At 39.1% G+C, this 20,845-nt stretch overlaps 1 protein-coding gene across 5 annotated transcripts; it reads right to left on the bottom strand.

Annotated features, from left to right (window-relative positions):
* Window positions 1-1,471: 1,471 nt before the first annotated feature.
* Window positions 1,472-20,308, bottom strand: tspan11 (tetraspanin 11). Of its 5 annotated transcripts, XM_035908043.1 has the most exons (9): window positions 20,222-20,308; window positions 17,288-17,395; window positions 14,638-14,829; window positions 12,150-12,224; window positions 9,748-9,852; window positions 9,183-9,341; window positions 7,850-7,936; window positions 6,830-6,951; window positions 4,562-4,641 (listed from the first exon to the last, which is right to left on the bottom strand). In XM_035908043.1, the coding sequence occupies exons 2-8, from the start codon at window positions 17,372-17,374 to the stop codon at window positions 6,874-6,876; spliced, it is 783 nt and encodes a 260-aa protein (XP_035763936.1). In that variant the 5' UTR covers window positions 17,375-17,395; window positions 20,222-20,308; the 3' UTR covers window positions 4,562-4,641; window positions 6,830-6,873. The 5 variants fall into 5 exon arrangements, with proteins under 5 accessions (XP_035763934.1, XP_006780808.1, XP_035763936.1 ...); XM_035908041.2 differs by having other exon boundaries at window positions 1,472-6,951; XM_006780745.3 differs by lacking the exon at window positions 6,830-6,951 and having other exon boundaries at window positions 1,472-4,641.
* Window positions 20,309-20,845: the final 537 nt, after the last annotated feature.

The raw sequence follows: 20,845 nt of genomic DNA, 5'->3' as shown, positions 1-20,845 counted from the left end.
GCACACCATGCTGAGATGTGTTAAGCTGTGAGATGATCGCTCTTTGGGACTTTGTTGTTACAGACAAGATACAGTCTGTGAATACTGCATTCTCGTTGTGTGCAGATAACTGAGGACTTTCGCACCCCTTGATTGAACTTTTTAGCAGTGTCTCTTACTCTGACCTGAGTCTTAATCATTTCAGGTTTTCTTTTTAGTCTTTAAAGACCAGGCCTTGCACAAAAGCACAATCTCAGTTTTACTTCATCAGAAAATGCTTACAGTCCTCAGGAAAAACAAAAACCAATGCTACAACAACAAATCTTTAACCAGACCCTTGGGGATGTTCCAGTGAACACAAAATGTGTTACAGAAGTTCTTTCTGTGTACATCTATTATGCTAAAAGGACCACAGCATTTAATTACCACAACTAAGTATTTCTGCACATATTGAACACAGGTGTATTTCTTGAGGCAAAAGTGGTTGCACCAGTTTTGGGTTTTTTTATTTTCTTTTTTATGAGTGCTCAACAAATACCTTGCATCCTAAGAAATGTTAAATGTGTGCTGTCAGGCTAATTTGCAAGGGTGCACATGCTCTTCTGTGAGCAACACTGCCAGTATTTCAGTGCGTTACCTTGTACATGCAAACACACATTCATGGTCCACTGATAAATGAGACTGCAACATGTGTTCTTAGGTAACTTTAAGACGTCTTGCTGAAAGATCATCCCTATGGCTACAATGTGATCGGTAGAGAGGATATAAGCAGTGTGTATTTGTCCTTGTGATGCAAAGAGGCCTCAACACATGGGGAATGGTGAATCTCCAGCTGCTCCCAATTCTCCCTCATGGGTGTTTTCTGGCAAAGGGTACAGACGGCATGCTAATGTGTATAGCCTCTTGGTTGTGTGCGTGCACGTGTTTCTGTCTTGTCAATGTCTCTACATTGTAGCATGTGTGACATCTGCAGGAAATGAGACCCACTCTCCTATAGTTGATGAAGACAAAGGGACTGACACTTTCTATAGGCTCGCCGAAGCCAAAATGTTGGAGAACATCCAAACTCTTTTTAAAACTTTTTTCCTAAATGGGTGACAATGATAGATCGCCCTGAACCGGCGCAGCGTCTTGTGAGTAATCTGGAGCAGGGCAACGAAGAGAAAAGGGAAAGCTGGTGCCTCAAAGACAAAGCGCTTGAGCATATGGCAGCAATATAGCACAAACAATAACGCACATATATCCTATGTGCATGGCACAGTTCTTTAAGATATGGAGATTTTTCCTCAACAATAGCCTAAAACCACACAGACATGCACAAGTGCTTCGCCACAAATAAATGCGGTTTCAGCTGGGAACGCTACGAGATTTTTCCGATGTGGAATTGTGGAAGACCCCACACGTAACAAAAGCTTTCCCACTGCACTCTTACTTGAGCTCACACATTATATACAAAGTAAGATGTCCATCCAGCTCACATTATCTTGCAAGACTTTGACTCTTTATTTACTACAATGCACAGATTAAATACAAAGGGACAAGATTACAAAACCGCCCAAAACCATGGCTGTAAAACCATAATGAGAAGATTAATTGAAGAGTAAAGTGAATTTGATGTGTGTATAATCAGCAGGCACTGTTTGTGCTCATCTGTTACAGTAAGTAGCCGAGCAGTGTTTAGTTCTCACGGGTATCAGAGTTTGCAACTCAATCAGTGGTTAACGCACAAAGAGACCTGCAGTTTACATCAAATGTGTTAGTTCCAACTTGGCAGATTTCTGAGGTCCTGTCAAAACAATCTTTTCAAAGACTAGAAGTGAGTCAGGTAGGAGTATCTACTGATGTGTGAGAATGCCACTCTGAACATATGGCAAAACCTAAAGGCTTCAGTCGGGTCAACACTAAGTTGTGCAAGTTTGCATCTCTTCAAATGATAAATCTTTGTCTCCCTCTAGTGGATTTTTTTTTACTTTTACCTAAGCTTACGTTTTTCTTGGATATATGCATATGGTGTAATTAAAACATATGCTGCAAAAATGATAGATTTCTCTGGGATGAACGTATGATTCTGGTCTAGATAAATAACAAATTACTAATTAATCACATCAACTAACACAAAGCTGGAATCACAGCATCATAGGCCTCTGTCCAAACAGTGTTAATATTACCCTTTCATGAATACAACACAGTTGTTTAAATGCAACATTTAAACATTTATTTTTGAGTTCTAGAGCCACATTTCAAAGAAAACAGTCAGTAGTTGAAGCACGTGCCAGTGTCATATCATCAACAACCAGTTACATATATAAGCATCCAAAATTTAAATCAGGAAAACAACATACCAGTGGGGGGAAAAAGTTTATGAAATATTGAAATCTTCAGGATTTGTCCTTTAATTTCTCATCTTCACTTTTAGACAAGGATAATTGAATTTACTTAAAGTGCTACGGTAAATACCTCTTCTCCTGACTTGTCCAAAAGTTACTTGGAGTCAGGTGTTTTAGTTAAGGACATGAGAAAAGAAGTGTTAGTTCCAGACACGCCACTCCTTTAATTTTTGACAACTTTCAACAAACCTTGGAGGGTAGAAAAAAGACATTATGATTCATACAGTAGAAAGAGCCTATAAAATAATTTCTCAACACCAGCTGGATAATCCACAACAGACAGGTGAAATGATAGTTGAATTTTTTGGGAGAGACGGCACGACAAAAAGAAAAAAGGCGCACAACAACAACACCAGAACTTATTTCCAGCTGTTATGCATCATAATGGAGGCAGCAGCCCATAACCTGAGCATAGGAAAAGTTGGGTAATACCAAAAGCGCATAAATAAATCACTCAAAAAAATCTCAAAAAATGAATGAAATTCAGGTTATGGGATGGTGAGGTCAGATTTATGGCCTTAATCTAATTGACATGCTGTCTCATGACCTGAAGACAGCTGTTAAGTCAAGCTGTTCCAGAAGTACCAACGATGGCCCAAGATTAAATTTCACCGTTGTTCAAATTGTCATGAACATGAATAAAACATGTGCCGGAGCTGTATAATATTATATTACAAAATATATTTTCTGGTGAACGGTTAGTCAATATGTTTAATATTCTATATACCTGAAGAGTAATATGTGGCAGAGTCGTTTAGAGAGCAATTACTGCTCTCCTTCTCATGCTGATCCAGTGTGCGTGGTGTGAGCAATCACAGAAGACGGAGGTTCAGAAGACAATGAGATTTGTGTGTTATTGTAATGAAGTTGAGTTCAGGCAAATACCTGCAAGCACTCAGTAAAAGGTCCACACAGCGTGTATAAAAAGTTCAGTCTGTCCTCAAGCTGTTGTTCATACAGAGAATGCATGAAAAGCTGGGACTATTTTTACATAACTGTTTGTCCATTATTAGTCTTGTCAAATTGTCTTGGCCTATAGCTATGACTGGAATAGCTGAAACCAGTTTAAGAATATTAATTGTGAAAGTCTAGTTATTCCAAAAGGTTTTCTCAAATCCTGCAAGGTCTCTTTACAGAAGGTGGAGTGCTGAGAATGGCGTCATATTTTGGTAGAAGATTTAAATAGCCTGAAATAGAGACAGCCATTTCCCACTGTTTAGCAACTAAAACACCTATATAATGGTGGCTATATAACAAAGACAAGAAAAAAAAATAGGGTAGCAAGGCATATAATAGGCAGCAAAAACAGGAAGAACCGTATTCAATTTGATTCACAGATCACTCATATTCATCACTGTAAAGCCACTGGGGGGGATTGGCGTCTGAAGTGAGGAACGCCATATAAAAACCAAAAACAATCAGCAATATTAATTAATATATAATTAATATTAATATCAGCAGTATTAAAAGCTTAAAGTTAACAAAAGATGAACAGTTACATTTACCATCCTCAAATCAAGTTACCTATGCTGACCACTAGATGGAGCTCTAAATTCAGAGATTTAGCAGCGTTTACAGAAAATTATCACTTTCTTAAATGGAATAAAATTGTTTTTTCTTCTTTGTAGCCTTACATATGAGCATTATTGATACTGCAAAGTTTATTTTGATTACCATCAATCAGTCAACGTGTTAGAATTAAAGACAAAGCTACAAATATAAACATGACTCCGTTCATTTGCTGCGGTTTATCACAGTGTATTGACAGCTCACTTTCAAGACTTCAGGCACTGAATTTATACATAATTATTTACCAGTAGAATTATGTAAGAGGCACATTGTGTTTACAAAAGACAGAAACACACACATAACTTTCTCTCTTTTTACTCAGTGCTCTTACTCAGCCTATTCGACTTGGAATTATCGAAACACTCCTATATAAATCTCCTAATTAAAAACAATTAAATTTGCGCCCTCATGAGTTGCATAGAATACCGCACAACTTAAGTCTTTCCCTTTTTTTTGTCATGTTCAAATTAAAGCATGCAAAAACATCCAGCCTAGACCAGGTAACAGAAACTCATGAGCCTGAGTTTCTATCGTGTGTGTCCAACGCTTAGATCATCAGATCACAATGCAGGGATTTAAAGTTTGGTTAGGTGTCAGCAGGTCATGCTCCATCTGTTGAAGGTGGTGTGCAGGGGTCACGTTGTGCTCAGTAAGGGTCCATCTTGATCCTTCTGTACAAGCAGCAGGTGAACACCATTCCACATATCTAAAAACAGGAAGTGTTAGGTCACAGAGTGCAGCTTAGTCGCCATGGAAAACTGCAGGAAGCTTGAATGCTACCGACTGTGGGGCAGAGAAGGTTTAAAGGTGAAGGAGTTAGAGACTGCTGGAAAGTATGAAGCTGGTTACTAGGTGGTGTCAGGAGTCAAGCAGCCAATATTGCACCAAAACGTGTGCGCACAGACATCCATAAACCAACTATATAAAGCTGGGTAAAGTGAAAAAGCAGATTAATGCTCTTACATCTCAATATACCGTTTTTCCTCTTTGCAAAAGCTCTGGGGACCTTTTTATTTTACTCAGACACACAAAACAAACAGATTACCCCCAAAATTGTTTTGTGTACTTATTTATTTACTCATTTATCGTCTCCCTGTCTCTGCTTGGTTCAGCTGGTTGTGTTCTTATTGAGTTACAAACTAATGTGTTGTGAACAGGGAATTTGTAGACTGTCCCGTGCTGGAGAAACTATGCAATATCAGTCATAACATGGTTGAAGGGTGTTTCTCTCGTATCTTCTTTAGATTTTAAACTTTCATTTATCGGCTAATATAAATGTCGAAACCAATAAATGTCTATACTGACCAGTAATATTAGTCCCAAAATAAATTTAAATAATAATAATAATAAATAAAAGGCTTCCAAAAATATCACTATAATAAGGGAAAACAGACCACAACAATTGTGCTAGTATTTTAAATGAAGCTTTTTACATTTAGAAATTTGCTGTCATATCTGACATCAGTGTAAACACAGAGCTGTATGAAGAACAGAGATGCACAGACATTGTCACTGGTGACTGCTACTGGCCTATCAGCAAACTAGACATTATATCGATTACGTGCATTACATCTTAAATATTCAAACATGGCATAATGAAGCATATCTGTATCTTTTATCAGCTGAACTGTTATAAACAACCTTCTCAGCATAGAATTTCACCAGCAGCGAATTCCTAATAAGGAATGAGCATGTCTAAAATTACTACTACGCAACACCGAGCAAAAAGTCTAAAAACAAAGCAGAATAAGTGAAGCAGGAGCTGACCAAAGCCGCTGGGTCTACAAGCTTGATGGCCAAATAGGCAAGTGTCCAGATTCCATTTCTGTGCCTCTAAAAGCTTCCAGGGGAAGCCTGATCAAGGAAGTCAGAATTTAATATTGACTCATAATTTCTCCTCGAGCAAGGTTTTGTTTTCCTCTCTCTTCTCAACCATCAGTGACAGTTCTGCACAAGGATAGAAGATGCAGTCATTTTGGCTGAGGGAACATAAGGTGAGAAAAAAAAAAAAAAGCAAAAAAAGCCACACTTTTTTTTTTCTTGAGGCCTAATTTCAGAAGACGCTAAAAAACAATGATGTAACAGTGTTAAAAAGTAAACTCATTAGGGACAGAAACATGCCATCTCGTGGGATGGCAAAAACACATATCTGGGCACCCCCAAACAACTCCGAGTCCCTATTCAATGATGTTCATGAAAGCCCAGGCTATTTTAGATTGCAAGTAACTATAGCAACAACACTAATGCTTTTTTTTTTTCTGAGTGGTAATGTAATAGAAGGTGTCAGCATATTAAATAAATAGGTGTAATAAGTGCAGCAGCTACTCTGTAAATTTTTGTAATTTTTAAAAAGAGTCTATTAAAAGTAAGCATGTTAATTATTTCTGCGATTAACTGTTGTAAATATTAGATTAAGTTTGTATTGTTGTATACCACATACTCCCCGACACCCATAGTGAAGCCTCATTAAGGTTTGGATTCAAGGGATATACAGCAAAACACTGCTACATGCTGTAAATACACCTGTCCCTATGGTGGTTTCCCCACTTCTTGTCAGCGCAGGTGCTACATTGATGGAAGCGTTGCTGCACGAATTATAGATCATGACACTATGAACCAAAGCACAGTGAAAAAGCAAGTGAGTCGTGCTATCCTCAGGATGCATTTGAATAAGCTGTCACATCCTCATCACCCACAGCAACACATCATCACAAAATGCATAGCAACAAACTGGAAAACGCAGCCAAATGCAAAGTCGCTGCATGCTTCACGACGAATTAAACATGTTAATCCAGTAAACATGCAGACAGCAGGTCTCGCATTCAACACAAAACAGGAAGCCACGCAAGGACAAATAGGCAGTCAAATATGAAATATCTACAGTGCCCTCCAACCTTGCCTCTCGATTAGATTAAACCAGCAGCGCTCTAGAGCCAAATTACAATGCACCAAAGTCCTCTTCCTCTTCTTTATAGAGCAGATAGATAAAGCAGGCTGTCAAGAGTGCCCCGACCAACTATAGTGATAACAAACACACACAGAGTACAACACACCAAAGACAGATTAGTGCGCACCGACATTAAGACAGACTGAACATTTAACAAAGAAGAGACATAACGTTGGCCTACATTATGAAAAAATGCTAATATGTGAGTGAGAAGTGACAAAATTATACCGTGTACGTCATGTATTCAATATATTCACAATATTTTCAGCACCTCATTTAAATGCTCGACAAAGTCCCTTCAGATCATTTGGTTCTTGTGAGAAAGTCTTTATATTATAGCCACTGCTAATGGAGACTCTGCTTAAATTCCTTTTACCAATAGCGGTGAGCATCACAGAGACTGCACGGTTGGTCATCTCATCTTTTGCTTTTTGCAGTCTTTATAATTATGGCAGTGAAATCCTGGCTTCATGTCTTTATTCTCAGTCCCCTGGTGCCCAATTAAAACTGAGCTGTATGTAAAGTGGTGGACTTGTCAGCCTTACAAACCACTGGAAACAATAAGTGGAAATTTGTTTAGTTCTAGGTTGACCTCAAGTTAATTTAAATGTGGTTTGCAGCTACAGTAAGACAGTTTGGTTAGCTGGTAGAAAAGTGCAAAAAGGTGACTAAATTGAATAGGTAGAAGGATCAAACTCATATAATGATGACAGAAAGAATCGGATGAGATGAAAAGACGTGTCCATTTAGAGGATCCTGAGCTGCCAGGGTACATTCAGTAATAGGAGTTTTTTTTTTTTCTTTTAATTCAACAAAGGGCAGCATTCCACTCACAAAAGCTAAAAGCAGTTTCTCATTTCTGATAACAACTGGGCTTGTATAAAGCACTGTATGCTCTGGGAGAAGGCAGTAGAAATGCATCCTGCTTCTTCACCAACCATCTGAACTGGGTGTATATATTACTTACCTGCAGACAGGCCACTCCTATCCCCACTGCACCAATTACCAACAGGTGATCTGCAAGGAACTTTTCCAGCTTAGTGATGCAGCCACCCTACAGAGTTAAAATTTACACTAGATTATCAGTTAGACAAGAAAGCTTTGTCTGCATTTCTGCATAGCTATAGTTTAAACTGCTTCAGCAAGCAACAAGACATCCTTCAGAAGTTGTGTGGTTTTACTGAATCTGGGATGTTCTTGATTATTTAAGTACATTTTCAGTCCCTCTTTACTCCCTCATCACCTGACAGGCGTATTTACAGGGCTCAAAACACTCACAGTAAAATCATCCCAAACCTACAAGTGAGCATAGATACAGTCATCATCCACAAACCATTTTATTTAAATTCTCAGGATATGTCTTCATGCTTATGTCTTTGCACATGATGCAGGTAGCACATTGTGAAGGATAAGAAGAAACTGAGTGATTTGACACGAGAAGGCGGAAGAGCCTCTCCTGTGCAGCGTGGATAAGCATTCAAAACCTCATCTTTTATTCATTTTTCTTAGAGCTCATTCTATCAGAAGAAAGTTTTAAACTTGTGTTTTTGCTGGCATTTTTTTGTGAGTCACTGTTTAATTTCAGGGCTGCACAGAGCTGCACTGCCTGGCACTGTTGCCTCAACGCAAGCAGGTTCCTGGTTCAAATCTCTTACTCAGCTCGGGCATTTCTGTGCATGTTTAGCCTGTGACTTTCCTCTAGGTTCCACAGCTTCCTCCCAAAAACAATTGGGAGGTTAGCAAAAATAATGCCCACAGATCTGACAGCATGAACAGAGGTTTATCTCTGCCTTTTGCCCTATGTCGACCTTGCAACCCAGCAGCAGTTAGGAAAGTAGATGGATGCTTTTCATTTCAGGAAATGAAATATCAGCCTCAGATATTTGAAAATGGTTTGGCTACAACAGACCAGAAGTGAATAAAACACCAGTTTAATTTCTTCAAATATGGCATGAACCAGAAAAAAAAAAAAAAAAAAAACAATGGACTGTGAAGATGAGCAATCACCCTGAACAACTGGATAACACTGATTTCCTTTGATTACTGCCTACACATAGTTATTAGTATACTGAGTGCTTCCATCTCTTTTTTCTGTCTTTAGGCTATCATCACTCATCTTTGATTGCAAAAGCACTCAGTTGATATTTATAACTCAAGTCAGGGATATAGCCAGGTTGCAACACATTTCACAAAACTGTACAAAAGATTATTGTAAGATATAGAGCCTACAGGAGGCTCTGCCCAACAGACAGGCTAAATAAGCCTGCTGTCATTTTGCCAGAAGCATTTATTGCACTGACCTCCACTTTGTAGATGTTGGAGGGGTGGTCCCTCTTTCCACAGTGAGGTGTGATGGTCTTACAGCAGCTGTCAGGTACCGCCCTGCCTTCTGCTTGCCCTGACACAAGGTACTTGCTCACAGTCCAATCATGAGAGTTGTTGCTGCCACAGCATTTGAACTGGAGAGGCAGAAAAAGGAAAGCCCAGACTTTAGTTCCACAGTGTGAGGCCATATCCCTCATTCTGATTAAAATATGGTTTCATGTATCATCTAGTGTAAACAAATTCCTAACATCAAGCCACTATATAAATATATTTTCACAGCAGTAATTTTCCTCTCAGGGACTACTTTCGCTCCGGCTGTTCCACTTGTCATCTTTGGAACAATGCTCTGTCTAAACCCAGATAGAATACACAGAGTGAGGAGCCATTTCTTCTTCTACTACACGTCAGCATAATTTTCAGCTTCATATATCAAATTAATTTATAACAAGTACAAGTATACTTAACCATGCATGCTGAAGAGGGTGAAATACAATCTTACAGAAACTTGACACCAGATGAGTTTATAAATATATTTCATACATCCTGTTGTAGATTGTCAACCGCAAATGTGACTGCCTCCTTTCCTGGCTGAGCGTAGTTCTCTGTCATAGTGTGGTTGAGATGCTGCTTCAGCTCCTCACTCAGCTGGAAATGAGGAACAAAGAGAGAGACAGCAGGCATACACAGTGAGAAACAGTGTGTTTGAAACAGAGAAGGTGGGAAGGCTGGAGGGGTGGGTTGGGGGGGATTATTTTGGGGTAAAAACAAATGTTTTTGTGGTAACCCCCCCCACGGGCTGCTTAATTTATGATTGCGCGTGCGATGTCTACAAAGAAGGGCACTGAAAAAAGTGATACGTAGGTGCAAATAGTGTGGAGGTGAGGGAGAGGATAAGGGGATGATAGATTGGTAGCATTAGGGAGTGCTGTGACGCAGAAGACAGATAAACAAGACACTAAAAAAATTGACTAGAAATACAGCCTTTGATGTCTGGATATATTTTCTCACACTCACACACAGTGCAGGAAACAATGCAAATCGTTATCTTTAAAGTGATTCTATCCCGTACTGAACCCTCTTCCATCACAATAAATCCGGTCAAAGATTACAAGATGCCCTATGCAGCCCTCACTGACTGAAGCTGACTGACAGCCAGATGTTTGGGCGATAACTAAACGCCAAGAATATCTAAATGTGTTAGATACACTTCAGAGAGTCAGGTCCTCAGAGGAGGATCACTGAGGATGCTGCTTTAGAAAGCCTTTATTCCTGCTTGGTTCCACACTCTTACTCGAATGTTCCCTTCTGATTTTTACAATACTGATGTCACTGTATTTTCTTTTATGATAATTGTTTTTAATGAATAATTTATCAATTATTTATAACTTATTATATTATTAGTCTCTTGATTCACAAAAAGCACAGCTTAATTCATTCTTAAATAATAGGCAGCCGTCATCTACAGTAATCTAACATCACCCTGTTGATCCTGTAACTGCAATATATAAATGAATTAAAGGATCATCACTGCAGCTGACGTCTGAGCTGATATAAGTGAAAAGACCTGACGGGAGAAGTTTGCCTTCAGGGCTTTCTTGGAGATATATGTTCTGACATGTGGTTAATGCTGTACAACAAACCATTTTGACCCTCTTTCACAAAATTTACCCAATTAGTTTAACCAACTTAACCAGGTTTTGTTGCCTAAAGACTGAAAATTACTTCTTTCTTTCTTCCCATCCGCCAGTCAATCATAGGGCAGGTTTTACAACCGTACCGCTCTGAGAATGCCCCATTCTATCTGATCTCAGAAATTAAGAAGGGTTCAAGGTTGATGAGTACCTGAATAAGAGACTTTCTGAGAACACCAAGTGTTTTATTATAATTATTACCTTTAAAAAAATCATCTTTGTTTGTTTTTTTAAGTGTTCTTTGACACTCTACCACATTTCCATGCTTTAGTTTTAATAAATGCTGCAAAGGGTCATTTTAGACCGCTAGTAGGTAGCCATCAAGCAATATAATGACTTTATAATGTATAATGCATTATTAAAGTTTTGTGGATGTAATCATCATGAAAGACTTTGTGAATATAAATGAAATAATGATAACAAATCATCAAATAATAATGACTACATAATAATATCCAATGCAGGTGAGATGTACCCATGTGCAAATTCTGTCCGTTTAACTCCATGTAGGTGTAGGAAGAGTCAGCAAATAAACAGATTTTGTGAATTACAGTTTAATTCACCATGATCTCTTGCCTATGAGCCTTTGTTTTTTGGCTTTTACTACTAATTTTTCCCCTATGTTACCTTTCCCAGTCACATGCTGTCACCACAACAGCCTGACTGGTAATCTGTAATTTTTGCTTCAGCACAGGACAATCTAATACTAGCAGCAGCCTAACTGCACACTAACAAAATGCAGCTTAGTCAAAGGTGAGCCTGAAAGATGTTTCAAATGCCAAGCAAGGGCTCAAAAAAGAAAAAAAAATGTTCTGTTTATTTTTAGCCTGTGCCCCGTTTCCTTACTGACATCTTGACATCTGAGTGTTCAAACTTTTCTTGCAGAACTTTATCTGCTTTGCAAAACGCCTGCTCTTTGATATATACCAAGAAGGGGAAAAAAAAAATCATAATATGTATAACTCAAACCCAAAACATGATTATGATTATGATTAACATCCAGTAAATCAAAAACGATTCCTATATCTAGTAGTCTCTCTGCTATCCCATCTGTAGTGTATTAATATGAGAAACGCCCCAACACACTAGTTTGAATATCGTCATCTGGATAGAAGTTTTTTTTAAGCCCATTTTCCCACGTGCCTGCAGGCATAGATAAGCTGCTGCAGTTATTTCAACAAGGATAAACTGCAGCTTGGCTCATCACTGCAGAACGTCACTCAGCTAAACCAGTAAAAAGTGACCACTTACCCTCTGGTAGTATACATAAGCTAGTACTCCGGCCACAAGTTCGATCAAGAAGATAAACAGGAGGCAGATGAAATACTGTGGATGAGAGACAGGACAGAAAGAGAGAGCAAAAAAGAATTTCAGTAAATATGACTGAACACTCATTAGCTCAGTAGTCGCCTGAAGTATCTGGTTGCTAACTCAAGTTGCTCACGCTTGTGATGGCTCAATATAAACTTTCATCAACTGTCACCGCACTGCATCTGTCACTTCAAACGCAGATGGCAGTCCTGCATGAAATGAGACAACCAGAAAGCAATTTGACAGGCTGCAGAAACCCATTTCTCCTGGGCATCTTTACAGAGCTCCCCACATTACTAGAATAAAGTTTCACTATTTATCATAACTGATGTCTGAAATGATCTTAGAAAAAACAAAACAGTATTAGCACAGTATTCGAGCGTCATCCTCAAATATTATTATTTGATGTTGGTGTTCGCTTAGTATTTGAGCGCTACTCTCAAATACTGTGTTTAGTTTTCCTCTGCAAGAATTAAAAAGAATCAGACATGAGATGGGTGCTGAGGCAAAAAATCAAAAATGAGAATAACAGAGGCTTTAACTGTAAGCGTCATTCTTAATGGCAAGCACTGTTGTATGTACTGTTATGCAAACAGTGTGACGAACCGATTGCCCACACAGGGAGTACTTTGATAGACTGCTGCAAAATGAGCAGATCAAAACTTCAGCTTTCCCACACTTAAATAACCCAACTTTTTTATTGCTCATCAGATGGTTTGTACACCCATCAAAACATGGCTCATTCCACATAATTCAAGTCCATATACAAACAGACACACAAACACGCACCTAACAGGGACCAGCTGTCACAGAGCGGGGAAAACAACAGCGTAACTCAGAACCATTATGGAGACACAGATGCTATTGCACAACCCGGTAGATGCACCAAACAAAGTGATTGAAAACTATTGGTAACAAACAGCTGTAAGGAAGAAATATTTAACACAAGCACAAACAGATGTTCTTTTTTGTTTTGCAGCTATCGCAGTAATGATGCTGAGCAGAAACCCAGCCTGCTCTGCGTCTCTCTTGGTTACAAGATTGCGAAAAAAGCACTTCAGTCTCTGTGTGCCTGCTACCCACACAAAATGCCAACTTCACACTTCTCTATGCACACAACACTTACTGTACATGCTAGCATCACTCATTATTCTTCCCAAACAAATCTATAAATAGCACAAAAAAAAAAAACAGTTGAACCAAACTGCACCGCAGATTCCGTTTCCTCTGCGCATCTACCTCTCCACTCCTGCAAGGCCCTTTCTCTCTCCATCCATCACCAGTAGATAGACAAACCTATAAATAGCCCTGCGGCAGAGAACGTTCACCTCCCGCCTCCTTCTCTCCCACTGGGTCCTGTCTCTGTAAAATAATGAGGACAGCGAGGGCCCCGTCAGAGTCATTCGTCAACATCTAGCGATAGACCTTAGACCAGGCTTAGCATGGATGAGCGCCATCGCATGTTGCCACATTTGTGTACATGTGGGCGAGCATCTAGCTTCTCACAGTGGACAATCTAGAACCACGGACCAGTAGACTATCAGGGCTGTTATTACATAACTTATTATTTATCTTCTGCAGTGTTTCCCCATTCAGTTACATTCTATTTATGCCAGCGTGGGACTGCTGTGCTCAACGAGGAGGCAAGCACACCCATGCTTTCTTAAGTGAATTATTCTATTCTCGTTCACCAGACAGAGTCCGAATCAGTCGTCTTGGACTGTAAGAGTGTTTTCCATCTCTGCAACCTTGGCGTAATGACATATAAAGCCAGTGTGACCACAACACAAGAGACTGTTAAGCTGCTGAATAATGAAGAGGGATGCCAAAAAAAAAAAAAATGGCCCAAACTGCCTACAAGAAAGGAAAACGTGATGGGAAATGCAAGGGCTAGCTGGGTAAGTGGAAGTGACCTTTCAACATAAAAATATAGCAAATATGGACTCGCCGTCTTGGATGGATGACAAATTAAGACAAAAATGCTCAAACTCTACATTAATAAGTATTATTAAACTGATTTTTTAGGTTTTCCAGATGCTCTTTAGTCAAATCACAGCAAAATTACTGTCCATGTACACTTTCACGCCCTGCACTGACCATCTGCACTTTGACCTCTTATATTACAGCAAAAATACCCTTGAAAAAAAAAAATGAAAAAAAATATGATTAACTCTCTCATGCTCATTCTAAAAAAAACTACACTCCTCTAAACCTTTAAATGACAAACTGGTAACTGTTCCAAAAGCATGAGTGTTTGCCATCAAAATATATTTTTTGTAAGTTCTGAGTTATGATCTACGTGCGGGTTAATTTTAAGCACAGACTCTACATTGAATCCCAAGTGTAAGCCTAACCCACACCTTTACAGCTACAAACAAATGCCTGGACCTAAGCGGAAACCCCCATCCATCACTCTCTCGTCTCTCACCGTGGACAGACAGCTTCTCTGCTCCCGGATGACTGCACAACAGCCCAAAAAGCCTGTAACTACCACCAGGCTGCCAGCCAAGATGAGGATGTATGCTGACACAGCAAAAGTGCTGGAGGCCAATAGGCTCAAGTAGTCGCTCTTCGCCACCAGTGTCCAGACGCCCACACCAAGAACAGCAGCTCCGCCCATCTGGAGAAGAATTAAGAGAAGCAGAGAAAAAGTAACAGGATTAAAAAGACATCTGAACAAAAACATAAATAAAAATGTTTAGTGCAGCACGAAGTGTCATACTACAGAGACAAAAAAACGCACGAGATACGAAATGTAACTGAATTTAACTAAGTGTACCATGTCAGTTTATTATTAAAGAATAGCAAAACACAAGTACTGTAACATTCAAGCGAAACATTTTTCAGGGCAGGAAGTGATCAATTTAAAGTGAACTCAAAGCTTTTAGATGAGTCACTTAGAAAAAGAAAAGGAAATGGAACAGAGGAAGAGGGCATAAAGGAGGCAAGAAAAAAAAGAGGAAACAGAATGAGAAACAGAGAAAAGTGGCCATGCGTAACAACTAACAGGAGTGGTGAGACGTCTGCAATCAAGCCAGGGCATAATGACCACTTACTTAGAAACAATACAGAGTAACTGATCCAGGGTGGTTTCCTGATCTCTTTTTCTCATCTTGCGAGTTTCAAAGGAGGGCAAATAGGAAATGCCTGAGAGAGTCTTTCTTCATCCTCCCATCCCTTTCCTTTAGAAGGAAGGACCTCTTACTCACAACACCACATATCCAACCGAGGACCAACCAGTGGGAAATCACCCTTCTCTAACACTGTAAAGACATTTCTTCTAACAATTAAGTTCCACTGAATTACATTTTTTTAATTTGGCTATCACTTTTTCTGAATGTAGTTCCCAATACTGTTCTCATATCTCTGTACTATCACTGCTCAAAATAAAATTACCGCCTTAGTGAAGCTGCACTTTACATCCATGTCTATCCAGACTTAACCTTAAACATCTTACGTAACTTGAAATGTTGGCAAGAAATGTTTTACCGCAAAAATCTAATCAGTTCATTCTTGAGTCCAAGTGGAAATCTTCGCCAGGTTTGAAGAAAGCAGAAAGCTGAAAGCACAATCACACCATCCTCAGCTGTAACTGACAAGGAGGAGGCAGAGTAAAATAGCAGTACAAGCATCAGGTTGTGGTTCACGCGATCATGTGAGGGGATCACAGAGTAGCTATTTGCCGATATATCAGTACCGACATTTGTAGCAGTCAATAGATGATAATTAAACAAGAAAAGCAGAGACAGGAGGAACAACCTTCACCCATGTTGAGTATGGATGCTACATAGTTTCACCATCAGAGTGTACTTGTCCACCAGACAGCGTAAATTAATAATCTAAGATTATGTCAATAAATCAAGATTATTTTTAAACTGCATTAGTATATTATCTTAGTAAGGACTCATAAATAACTGTACCTAACATGTGTGAGGGAAACCAGTTCATGTTTACCATTTTTGAAAGAAAAAAAAAAAATATCGGCTGATATATAAAAGATTTAAAAATCACCAAATATCGTTATCGGTCCTAAATATCCTATATCAGAAAGGCTTGACACACTGAATTAGTAATATATCCATATATAATAAATAACATGTAAAAAAAATCAATTGAAAAAGTCTCTGGCAAGTCAAAGGGGAAACACTACGATATACTGCCAAATCTATATTTCATTCTACCCTCAATTAACCAAACAATCATGCTTTAACCGGGCATTAATCACATCAGATGGATTATTTTCTGAGCACATGTCAAACGTTACTTTATGAAATTTTGCTTTAACTAATGATATCTGTGTTTTTGATGACTGCCAATAACAGCGCCGTGAAAAACAGGGACAAATGAGAAATCCCTAGATGTTGCACTCTCTTTTAAAAGTAATGTGCTAAGAAAGCGAAAAACAGAAATGGCCAATGCCAGTTCATCCTCACAGAGTATGCACTGCTCCCCCGCCTGTGATTAATTTGTGTAGGGGGTGGACAAAAATGCCCTCTTAAAAAAAAAGTGTTGCGAGATAGAGGACAGCCTTCAGAGGAAAATGATACTATTTTTCCTCAAGAGACTGGTTGTTAGGTGGCGACAGGGAATTTAATAGAGGCCTAAAGCTAAAGCTTGATCCCTTTTCTCTTTCTAACCTCTCCCACTTACGGATCTGTCTCTCGCTCCTCAAAATCTTCTTTTTTGACTCTGTAAGCCCGAAGACTCTGCACTGATGCTGTAGGAGAGCGGAGCTTTAGCAGCATAAAGTGTGGTGCCAGAGAGCAGGTTTGATACACTGTGTGGCCAGAATACACTGACAAGCCCTAAATAATCTATGACTCACTTTGAACTCAGTCCATAGCTTAGCCTAGGAAGACTGAAAACTTTCCTTAATCCTCTTCCTGTTTCTATGCGGCTCTGTATGAGCAATGTCTCTAAAAAAGCAGTTTTAAAGGAACACAGACAGTTTTACAGAGTTGCTACTGATGTTGTCAATGACGATCCAATTCACCAGGAGGTTAAATGTAAAGCTCAGTTATTGTGGTGAGGTCTCTGTGAGTACATATTACTTGAAATGAGGATTACTAGCCACTTACCCAGAAGAGAAAGTTGAAAACAAAGAGCAGGTACTTGAGGCACACGGTCACCCAGTCGTTCTGGTCATCTTTATAACCCACCGACATCTTTTTGTCTTCAGTTGAATTCTATAAGTGCAGATTTGTTTGTTGGAAACATTACATTTTCCTGCAAAGTACTGCTAAAAAATGTATCACAATAAAAAAAACTCTTACTATAGTTTTCTTTAGATGTGTTTTTAGCATTTACATTCCTTTCTTTACCCAAAAATAGCTAAACAAGTATTGTTCACACATTTACACTTATCCAGCTGTACATAACTCCCATGTCCCAGACTTCTCACTGCACGACATATTACTAGTTGTTTAGTGATGCAGCGTCCAAGGCCCCAATATAACATGCTTTTGTTATATCACAAACCACATCTTTGAATGATCACTAGGACATGTCCCTATGAATCATTAATTGAGCTTATAGTCTTGGCCCTGTAAATAAAAGGCCGTGGGTGTGGAAAGCACTTAGACCTATACAATTGATCTAAATAGCATCCTTCAGCAGACAGAGCATAAAAGAAAATGGTGCAGCTTTTCTGTCTGCCGGCCCAGGAATAATACACATATCGCTGTAGGTGTAGATCTGAGAGGAAAAGTGATGAATAAATCATTTGTTGGGGATGAAAATGAATAAGGTAAACACACAAGCTAGTAAGCTTGCTAAAGGGTCAGCTTGTCTACAAAGGAAGAAGGAAAACAAAAGGAAAAATTGTCTCTCCATGCATGAAATTTTCCACTTCATTCAGGCTTTGAGATATTCCATCTACCTTCACTCATAAACAATAAATGGGAATGGGGTGTCATCTGAAATATCTACAGCATTTTCTACAATACTTCAGTTATCTCTTGATAATTTACCTTAATTGCCTTGTTTTTAGATTTTATCTGACATGTTGTGGAGCAACAATGCTGCAACAATGCTCTCTCTCTAAAGCATTTGTGACTAATATGAAGAACAGAAAAGGGAGACTAAAAACTGACGAAAAAAGCATGTGTCTATAAATAGCAGTGAATCAAGTTTTATTTTGAAGTTTCAATAAGCTACCTTCAATAAGTTACCTTGCAGATTTTGTTTTTAATAATTCATTTAAATGTATTAATAAATTATTCTATAGACTATTTGCTTCTCAGCAACATAACAAGGAAATTATATACTGCTGAGTTGCTGAGTCAATAACTATTATTGATCAACATAATGTATATGCTTCTGAAATGGGTCCATTGTATAGAAGGTGAGAGGAGGTTCCAGATCTGATAAGTAAACCCAGTGCATGTATTATTACTATTCTTTCTTTTTATTTAATTGTTTTTTCGGCCAGTAGGGGGCGACTGTGGCTGTATAAAGACAAGGTTCGTGGAAAATAAACCACTCTTTCAATGGCAATGGAGAAAACTGTATAAATATAAATTTTTAAAAAGGGGAATAAAAAACAGGTTTCCATCAAATAAATCTTTTATGATAATTTACTCAGTCACTGGTGTTCATCTGTAGTAAGTATAGTCTGCAAGATCTCTGTTTACCGGGTGCGAAGCGTCCACATTTATTTCCCCTGGAGGAGGCTATAAACTCTCTGTAAGTCCAGGAATCTCCCTACTGACTGATGACAGTGATAGTGAGGTAAGTCATTGAAGTTATCCTTAACTTTTCCTTAAGGTTTGTCATCTTTTTTTTCAGGAGACGAAGCTTCAAGTGAGAACAAAGAGCTGTAGGTGAGGGAGGAGAGAGCAGTGGTGGGAGAGTCAGATGAAGAAGAGGAGGAGTAAGAGGCAGATGATGTGGAGATGGCAGAGAGAGCAAGCAGGGTGTATAAAACCCAAAGAGCAGACAAGGAGACAGGGTCGGGAACAGCACAGATGAGTGCATTTGAACAACCATGTAGTCCAGCTTCTTCAGTCCGGCCCAGTGTGGTTCAGCCACAACCAGTATCTGTGGTCAGTGAGCTTCTTATTAATTTGATTGAGTAACTGATTTTATTTCCTATTTTATTTCACAGTAAGGAGGTCCTGGGTTTGAATCCATTGGCCGGCTGGGGCCAAACTGCGTCTAATGTTTACATGTTCTTCCCATGCAATTATGCATTCTCTCCCAGAGTCCAAAGTCATGCATGTTCTATACGTGTAAGCCCTGCCATAGATTTGCAACTAGCCCTAGGTTCAGCCTGACAATTGCAATGGAAAATGACAGAAATTGAACAGAGTAGAGCAGAGGAAAATCAAGCCAAGTAGGTGCTAGTGGAAATGAGAATCTTGTGCAGTTCCACTTTTTAATGTAATGCAATCTGTAGTGGGGCACAGAACACTACAAAAACAAACAAACAAACAAACAAACAAAAACACCCTGAGGTTTACTTTTAACATAGTATTCCCCACGCCCCCCTTATCCTCTTGGTTCCCCTTATGAACCCAAATTTCAAAATATCCTTTAACTTCCCCTGTAAATACAGCCAAGTTTCCTTTCCGTGTTCGTGCCTACTGCAAACTATTAAATGACAAATACAATTTAAATGAAATTAAACAATTTGCCTGATTTTAGAGCGCCTAAGCTGGCCGTTAACTCTTTCCTAACAAGGCCTTCCTGCTTTTAACAGTCTGTCCAGATGAATTAGGAGGAAACGAACACGGGTCCCCCTTAAAAAGAAAACGAAAAAAGCCCGGTCTGGGACATTTTAGACTTTAACCTGCGCTGTTGTGCTCCAGCATCACAAGCTACGAATCAATACACAGTCCTTTTCCATGTAAGTCAAACTTTCCCCCCCTCTTCTTCAAGATAGCTGTCCTGAAAATCCTGAAAAAATAAATGTCCCACCTGCGTCGCCGATGGCGGGACAAAGTTTAAACACATTATCTCACAGTTAGACAGCCAAACAGGCGTTTTCATCTTATATCTGACCACATACTCACCAGACCGACGTTTAAGGCTGAAAAAAGGACCTTGTTTATCTCCGTCTACTCAGAGTGTACGGCACCACTGCAGTGGGCGTTTTGTCCGGTCCAGTCAAGCTTGTTGCTTTCAGGGTGTCCGACAGTCTGTGCGGATGGTGCTTTTGCTTGCAGCTCGTATTTTCGAGTTTCAAGAAAATTCATTACTTTGATTTGTAACAAATTGTAATAAAATAAACTCCATATATGTGCAGGTAGACACTAAAACTACAAAATGAATCAATACAAATAGCCTGCATGTTTCAAATACAACAATTATTATTTACGATGTAGGTTACAGTGAGTTCCAACAATGACCTCTCTACTCGCACGCAAAATAAAACAAAGTACATCATTTACTTTGTTGGTACAGATATTGCTGCCGAGTAAAAGTATGATTGTGTAAAAGTATTAAACAGTCTGGATAGTAACAGAAATCTGCATAATAGGCATAGCAACGGGTAGTCAAGGAAGGCTGCAGTAGTTAATCGTGTCACATAGTAGGGAGTGACAGAGAAGGAACTAACTCAATACCACTAGTCTGAATACCACAGTGCCATTAACAGCATAACCTTGGTTACAATGTAACCACAACCCCTCTGAAGA

The sequence above is a fragment of the Neolamprologus brichardi genome, chromosome 17 (genome assembly GCF_056152115.1).
Source record: "Neolamprologus brichardi isolate AB-2024 chromosome 17, ASM5615211v1, whole genome shotgun sequence".
Taxonomy (NCBI): Eukaryota; Metazoa; Chordata; class Actinopteri; order Cichliformes; family Cichlidae; genus Neolamprologus; species Neolamprologus brichardi.
This window is presented reverse-complemented; position numbering and strand designations above follow the sequence as displayed.